The 8,447-nt window shown below is 50.1% G+C and overlaps 1 protein-coding gene across 2 annotated transcripts in view; it reads right to left on the bottom strand.

Moving 5' to 3' along the window:
• Positions 1 to 8,447, bottom strand: part of LOC118176700 (fer-1-like protein 4) — a 44,289-nt gene that overhangs the window by 3,695 nt on the left and 32,147 nt on the right. The window contains exons 39-45 of one of the 2 annotated variants that reach the window (XR_004755502.1): positions 6,989 to 7,167; positions 5,821 to 5,906; positions 4,759 to 4,857; positions 4,267 to 4,508; positions 2,728 to 3,008; positions 1,919 to 2,019; positions 715 to 1,379 (exon numbers count right to left, since the gene is read on the bottom strand). Coding sequence is in view for 1 of the 2 variants with exons in the window: in XM_035343837.1 (XP_035199728.1) it covers positions 1,199 to 1,379; positions 1,919 to 2,019; positions 2,728 to 3,008; positions 4,267 to 4,508; positions 4,759 to 4,857; positions 5,821 to 5,906; positions 6,989 to 7,167 (1,169 nt within the window). In the remaining variant the exon portion in view is untranslated. Of the gene's footprint in view, positions 1 to 124; positions 1,380 to 1,918; positions 2,020 to 2,727; positions 3,009 to 4,266; positions 4,509 to 4,758; positions 4,858 to 5,820; positions 5,907 to 6,988; positions 7,168 to 8,447 lie in introns of those variants that run through there. The other variant, XM_035343837.1, reaches the window with a different exon arrangement.

Genomic DNA, 8,447 nt, shown 5'->3' with positions numbered 1-8,447 from the left:
TCAAGATGCCACTTGTCCCTCTGCACTGTCACATCCTGCACTAGGAAGGAATCCATCCTGTCAAACCTCATGGTGAAGCACCTTGACTTGAGATCCAATTATGCCAGAGCTTGTGTCAGTAACGTCTGTGCAGATGACAGGAACCCTGGGGCGATGAAACCATGCTGAGAACAAGTCTCATTTAATTTACATCAGCCCAACACCATGATGCAGATTCATGCTGACAACCCGGTGCTGACATCCCAGTGCTGTGCTACCTGGAAGGAAGGGCAAAGGTGTCTCAGGAATGCTGCCTGCAACAGTGGGACTCTGGGGGGAACATCTTGGAAACCCAAGCAATGTCAGAGAGAGCATCCAAGGAGTTTTTATTGGAATTGGATTGGAACTGGATGACCTTTAAATTCCCTCCCAACCCGAATCATTATATGATTCTATTACTCTATTCCGGTGGAAACGAAAATCCAAAATGAAATTTGAAGCAAGCCTGATACCCAGCCCAGCATATGCAAAGAACGCCGTTAAATAGGAAGTGAGGCATGACCACCAGAAACAGCCTGTGTCCCAGGGGTTGCCACCATGTCCTGAGCTGACCTCGCTGTTCCTATGCTTTTGGAACAACAAGAGCTCACGGTTACCTTGACTATATTGTCCTACTCCCCTTCACCCAGCAGCAGCACCCTGGCAATACCCATTCAAAGTTTTTCCAAGTCTCACCTCCACCAGGCCCTCCACCAGACCTGCCTTCCCCCATACAGTGTGTTCTGAATTCCTCAGGCAGGAGGAGGCCTGAGAAGTGCCAGGTATTGTCCAGCCAGGGCATAGATGGCTCTGTATGTCCCCATCCCTTCCAGAATGGCTCTCAATGGCAAAAGCTGACTTCGGCTGCCATGTCTGTGGGGCCAGCCCCATCTGTGATCCTTTTCCCACCACCACCCCTCCCAGTGTCAACAAAGAACATTTTTTTTTCCCACAGCTGTAACTGTCTTTGAAGGAGTTTGCCTTATTTAGTAGGTTGGTTACTTGGTTTCTTAGCATCTCATGGGAAGTTAGCAAGAAACATGACTCCTCATAGAGAGGCCACTTCTCCAGGCCTCTCACACTGAAGTTTGTCTGTGCACCTGCAGGGTTTCCTTAAACTTTCTGGTCTAGCCTCAAGTCTTGCAACCTTGTCTTTGAATAGTCCTGTTCTGGAGAGCATTTATCCATTGATGATCTTCTCACTGATGTATCCAGGCATTGTATAGATCAATAAAACCAGGAAGACAGTCAGAAGAGCAACCAGGAACAGCACAATTATGTACTTCTTGTATCGTTTCCAGATGAAGAACACAAAGGTCTTCATAGGATTCACAAACCAGTTGAAAGAAGTTTTTGGCCGGCTGGAACATAAATGAATGAAGAGATCAGCAGAGCCTCAAGCCACAGAGCAGCACATAAGCTCCTATGCACTGGTGCCCTGCCAACCTCACAGACCACCAGCTCTTCCTGCTGCTTCCAGAAAGGATTACCCTAGGGGCTACAATAACTACAGTCCCTGTGAAAGCACTGTTGACAGCAGAGCTGGCTCCTGAGCCTCAGGACAGCCCTAGAAGAGATTTCTGCACCCCCATGGCTAACAGGTATGTTAATATGATTAAATGAGAGGTGCCCTTCATACAGGTGATGTATACAGGTACTGCCCTGAGTAACCTCTTGAGATCAGCCCTGGCCCAGCTGTGGCTACCACAGGTCCTGCTGGACCCACCCAAGCTCTGGGAAGCTCTGGCAACCCCAGTCCTGCAGATCCCACCACCTTGTCCTTCAATTGCTCTGAACTTCTTGATGAGCAGATTCTCCCTCTTCCCACACTGCTGCCAAAACCACAGATACCCCTGACACCAGCCAACCATTCTAAAAGGTGATGAATGCAGATACTCACTTAGGCTTTTCCAGGGGTTCGGGCTCTTTTCGGCCCAAACCAACAGGACTTTTCTCAGCCTCCTCCACGGTCAGCAGCTGGAACTCTGCTTCCACCTTACCCTGGAGGGGGAACATGTCTGAGCCACAGCTGCACATGCTGCTTCACAAAGCAGCTTGCTAGCCATGTGCCTTGCCTGGACTGGCTATTTTTCTCCCATTGCCACTTGGAGAGGAATTAACTTTTCCTTCCAGTCATTAGCTACAGAGTCTCTTATTTTACAACCGGAGGAAATTGTGGTCTGGTCAAAAACTAACCATTTGGCAGGGAAGACACTATATTATAATGCACTCCCCAGTTATCTGAATTTGGATGCAACCTCTCACACTGGTACTGAAAACAAGTCAGCCATCGGGACAAGCAATGGTCCACTAGCAGGGCCATCAGTAGCAAGTCCACTCAGGGATATTCATCACCTGCCTCTCTAGGGTTGGCAGAGCCCCTACGACATGCCTAATTTTCTGCTGTCCTGTCTGGTTGATGGGGAGCCAGGTGCCTCTTGTATTGCTCCTCTTGCTGAGAACTACTCTACAGAAAGCTCAGAAGAAGATGTGAAGACACCCCCAGCACACCACTCCAGCTGGCACCTCTGGGTAGATGAAGCACTGGACTTGCAGCAGATGGGACAGGTCCCCAAGATCCTACATGACGTTCTGGGCAACTAAGCCATTGCTGCCTCTGCAGATTATGTGCACACAGGACAGGTAGCCATGTCATGGCAAAGGCATGTCACTGGCTCGCTGCTCACCTCTGCTAATGCCCTGCCTTACCGTCAGGAGGTACTTGTTCCCACTGGGGTCTGTGAACTCAATGTCTTCTTGTTTGAGAGAGCTGCTCCACTTCTTTTTCTTCCTTTTCTGTTTGGCTTTCCTCTCCTCTCTCTCCTTGTCTTCTTGATCTTCAAGTCTGATGAAGGGCCACCAGCCACGCATGCGCTTGTTTCGGAAGATGGAGAAGCGAGGTGTAGCATTCTCCTTTGCCATCTTGATGGTGCAATGCTCTGAGCTCTTGGCCGCCCGCACCATGTCATGCAGCTTCAGTTCGATGGAGCCTGCAGGCACCATAAATAGAAAAGCTCGTGGTGAAACCCTGTGGTGAATCTCACGCACCAGTTGGCTTGTCTCAGCCATGCTCCTACCACCACTAGCATGTCCCAGCTGCTGCAATGGTCTAACAGTGTATTGCACATTTATGGGTGGAGAACATGAAGCTCAGCATAGGAAAGGACCAGCCCAAGAGCTGGAGACAGCTCTTGAGGCAGAAGCTACAGGTCTTGTCTCCTCAGTCTGATGTAGCCAGTTTGACTTGCATGTGGTACAGTGGGTTATTGTGAAAACAATACCATGTTCCACCCTGCTCTCCTCTCACACCAAGCTCCTCTTCTCCCCTTGTTCCTGCAGACTTTAATAAGGAATTATAAAATCTGGAAAACTTACTGAGGTTTTCACCTCTGACCTATACCTGAAACAGCCTCAGTTCACTCCCCTGTTTGGCCTTCTACTGTCTTCCTTGGAAGGAACTCCTGCCCCAGTTCAACACTCAGGCCTTGCAGCAAACAAGTCTTATCACATACTGGTCTGTATTGGCCAGCAACCAAGGGAAATGGGAATTCCCCCCTGCTCAGCTCTGGTGAGACTGTGTATCAGTATTGTGTCCATTTTTGGACCCCCCAACACAAGAGAGGTGTCAGCTAACTAGATCACGTATGGCAACAGGCACAAGCTGCAGCAAGGAAAACTCTAATTAGAGATAGATAGAACAATTTGAGAATGATGAGAATGGTGCAGCGTAGAAGAGGAGCCCAGAGGGATGCTGGCATCTCCATTCTTGGAGATTGTCAAAAGTCCCCCAGACACGGCTCTGAGCAACCTGATCTACATTGCATCTCCCTGCTCAGAGTGGACAGTTTGCAATAGACTGCAGACCCCTTCCTGCCTAAACAATCCTGAGACTGCGCTTGCCAGGAAGCACTGCCATTGCTCTCTAACACTTTCTTTAGTGCCCAAGTAGCACTGCTGAACAAATCACCACTGAAAGCATCACATGGAGGTACAAGGTGCTTGTTGAGTGTAGTCCCAGCAAGGCCTTGGGACAAGCATGCCAGCAACATGTGTTTCCATGGGGCAGCTGTGCACCATGCTCTGTCTATCACTCACATGTTAAAAGCCAGCCCAGGTTACTGCTGAGCTGAAGAGCTTGATCTGGCACTGCTGTTGTCTCTTCTTGAAGAGCTGGACCCTCAGGAAAATGCTGTAATACCCCAGCAAGGTGAGGGACAGCCACCCCACTCCCAGCAGACCATACCATACCTAGAAAGTCATTAGCTGAAATCCTGTCATAATCCCAGACCTGGAGGACCAGAACAGCTGGTTCACGAAATTCTGATTCCTCCACTGAAAAGACAGAATCCTTCTTCTTGTAGGTGATTTCCTTCTCGGTTGGGAGATAGTTGAAGCGGAAGATGAACCTCCAGTTGAAATTGCCCTCCCCAGTCAAGGAGTTAAAGTGAACATCCGTCTCCTGCTTGTCATGGTCGAGTCCCTTTATCCAGCTGCAGGAGAAACTCAGTTATCTCCTACCCATCACTCAGTCCCAAAGACAGAGTAGAAAGATGGAGGGGCTACCCATGGGGTAGCAGGAAAGGAAGTCAAACAGCCAGCACCTGACCACCACCCTTGGGGCTAACAGCATTCAGTACAGGGGCAGGGAGGAGCAGAGGTTCAGAGGAGGAAGTGAGGGGTGAGGGGCAGAGCAGAGAACTGGACAGCCAGGATCTGTCCTCCTGCTGGCTCCTGTCAGACCTTTTCACGTAGATGTCACTAGAAGGCTCTCCAGTTATTGGGTTGACATCATCAAGGATTACGTCGTCTGTGTTCCAGATAATCACACGCAACTCATAGCTGTGGGAGGGACACAGGGATGGGTGAGACACCTACTCTCAATGCTTGGTACCTGCGGGGGCAGATCAAGTCTACAACAGTGGAGCAATAGGACCTGAACCCTCCTAGCCCTGTGGAACCCTGACAAGGCTCCTCTGGCCCTGCCCAGCCCAGCAGTCTCATTGCCTTGCACAAAGCCTTTACTATGTGGTGCGTTACAGCCCTGCAAGACAAACACCCACAGACAAAACAAGCAGCTTATGCAAAGCTAATACCTGGTGTAGTGCAAGCCCACTCAGCACCATTAAGACACAGGGACACAGAAAGGCTTGGGCAGGAAGGGACCTCTGCAGTCTCCACTCCAACCTCCTTCTCTAACTTCACAGTAGATCAGATTGCTCAGGGCCTTATTCTTATGAGTTACGAATATCTCTAAGGCTGAATATCCCAGCCCTTCTCCAGTTCCTTGGGTCCCTGTCCCAGAGTTTCCTCACTCTCATTGTGAACTATATCTAGTTGGAGTTTCCCTTGCTGCAAGTTGTGTCCATTATCTCATGCCCTTTGACATGCACCTCTGAGAAGAACCCAGACCCATCATCTGAATAGTCTCATTAGATCACTGAAAACAACCAATCACCTCATTCAACTTCACTTCTCCAGGCACCCAGAGGACTTCCATTCACTAGCCAGAAAAGAGCTATGTGAATAGTTCAGACCTGGATTTCCATCTCCTCTCTGTCCACCATTCAAGGAGTTTAACCCTGCCCTTCGCAAGCACTTGTGCAGCTGAAGCACTTGTGCCCCTTGCCAATGCACCAAGACACCACCATCCTACACCCAGAACTGAAGCAGAGCAAAGCGCTGCATGCCAGAAAGCACAATTGGTCTGCACGGGACTTTGCAGCACATCCCAGCAGGCACAGCAGGGGACAGTAACCCTCCACAGGGGCTCACTAGTCCCAGCTCTGCTCCCAGGGGTGCTACCTGATAGGCAGTCGTGGCTTGATATTGACTGGTGGTGGTGCAGGGACATCATTTGGAAACATGTCAATCCACATGTGCAAGGAGCCCTGATGAGAGAAGAGAGCAGAGAGGTTTCAGAAGACTGACCTTCCTTCAAGGAGCAAAGGATTGGACCTGCAAGGAAAGCCTTCACCAGAAAGCCACTACTTGTCTCCTTCCTCCCCACCCCCAGCGCTTCAGAGCTTTGTGTGACATTTCGAATGGGTTGTGGAAAAAAAATGGAACTACTCAAAATTCCTTCTCTACCTCCCCACCCTGCTGCCAAGAAAAAACATCTCAGCTGAACTGAGTCTATTTCAAACACAAACATCTTTCCAGCCTGGAAACCCCATGAGCAGCCTGGCTGCAGCACAGGGCAGTCACTGTGCAGAGCATCTTGGCTCTCCAGCTCCAGGTGCTCTGTGGTGGATGAGCCACCAGACAGGGCTCAATGTATGGCCATTGGCACCAGCAGAAGGAAACACCTCCTCTTGGAGCTGCTGTCCCACACTCCCTGCAGGCACTGCTCACATCCAGCTCAAAGCATGGGAGCAGCTTCTGTTGTCTGAACAGCAAAGGGAGCTGGGATCCCAGCCCAGGTCCCCAGGTCAGGAGGCACCAATGTTACTTCCAAGGCCCTGTTCTGTGGTGATGGTGGCCTGGGAGAGCAGGAAGAAGACAAGGGGGCAGAACAGGGCTTTTGCAGGGGAGCAAAGGAGCAATGACAGGGGCTAAAGCAGAGGAAGAGGCAGGGAAAGGCAAGGACACTACCACCGACCATGGCAGAGCAGGTCCCTTGCCACCCACACAGTATCATCATTGAAGCAGCTGTGTGGCCTGAGGAGAGAGGAAGATTCTTGGCCACAAACACTGTGACCACAACATCAATGAAGAGTGGTCCAGGAGCTCCACTAGAACTCCGAGGGTGGATCTGAACAAAAAACACACAAGGGCAGCAGTCCTCCTTCCATAGCAGGGCTGGACATGCACACAGCTCCAGTTGCCCACCCAGGAAGGGGCAGAGCATGGGACTTGTGCCATGATGAGGAGACAAAGGGACAACAGGGGACCAGCCAAGGACCTGGGGACCAGACACCCCAAAAGTCCTTGCCAGAGAAATGTCTAAGTTGGACAAGGAGACACATCTCACCTGCACGAGCCCAGGGTTCTCTGGGTTGTAAAGGGACCGTATCTCTACATGCTCTGGTACCAGCTTGTACCCAAATCCTGGCATCTCTTCCCAGTGCTGCAGGACGTACAAAGCCTTATGTTCATCATCCACTGACCAGTTCTCATCTGCCACTCCTCTCTGGTTCCTTGCAGAGGCCTCTGCAGCAGGACAGAGCCAGGCAGAAGATGAAGGAATCTGGCTGGAAAGAGCTGCTTCAGGAAATTAGTCACTGGCACAGGTATGCGTAGATGATGGACTGGGCAAACAAGCAGCTCCCCAGAAGAAACAAACACAAAAACAAACAAAAACTGGACAAGTAGGAGGGTAAGAATGAAGGGAAAGAGTTCAATATGCTGCAGTGATGAGGAAAATGGTAAGCAGAAGATGATCAAGCTAAGAGAAACAAGACCAAAAATAGCAAAAAAAACATTTACTATAGGCTTGGGAAAAGGATCCATGGGATGCTGAGCAGGATGTGACCCTCTGGAGCAGTTTAAGTCCTCATGATTCTGTTGTGGTGCAAGCAGACCCACAGATGAGCAGTTTTGCCCTGAAAGTGCTCCAGGAAGCACTACTTATCACTTAGCAATGACATATGGCCATGCCCTTCATTAATTAACAGTCTGTGCTGATGACTGACTCATTTGGAATAGGAGGCAAATAGCAGTTCAAGACCAAAGTAAAGCCCACTTGTGGGGAGAAAAACAGGAACGAATGGGTAAGGACATACTAACCCACTCATTCCCAGGTTTAAAGAGAACACCTGTCCTTTGGATATCACTCTGAAACCAAAACCATCCCAAGCAGGCCCTGATCATGACAGAGGTCCACAGGGCAGCCTTGTCCTCTCCTGAGTGGGATTTATTTCCCATTCATGACACAACCAACCCTTAGAGACCAGCAGAAAGCAGATGAACACTGAAACAAGCAGAAGGTAAAGTTGTCTGAACACATAAAAGTGTCCTGCTCTTTGGGAAGGATGGACGCAGAAAGCATCCTTTCTGCAGGCAACATAGCATTGCCTCACAAGATCCAGTCATCCACAAGCAGGCCACATCTGCTCCATCCTTTTCTCTAGGCTGGTCTCACTGCATGAGTGTTTGTCACCGGAGGAAACATGCTCAGAAGGAACAGGCCTACGTTCAGGAAGGTTCTGCATCACTGCTAGCAAAGGGTGTATGTAAGTCACCATGTTCTTGGTCACCTGTGGCCCCAACTCACAGCTTATAATTCCAGTAAGGAGGAAAAAAATAGCAAAGGAGTTATGGAAGCTGCCCATAAGGAGGAAATAAATAGTGAGGAGCAGTGGGGTGTTACCCAAAGCACCCAAAACCACCAGAAGCAGAGAGCATCCCTGAAGGATAAAGCCATCTAGGAGAAGGAAAGGAGACTGAAAAAGTGGGGGGGGGGGGGGGGGGGGGGGGGGGGGGGGGGGGGG

This window comes from Oxyura jamaicensis, chromosome 20 (genome assembly GCF_011077185.1).
Source record: "Oxyura jamaicensis isolate SHBP4307 breed ruddy duck chromosome 20, BPBGC_Ojam_1.0, whole genome shotgun sequence".
Taxonomy (NCBI): Eukaryota; Metazoa; Chordata; class Aves; order Anseriformes; family Anatidae; genus Oxyura; species Oxyura jamaicensis.
Note: the sequence above shows the minus strand (reverse complement) of the source record. Positions and strands in the feature narration are given on the sequence as shown.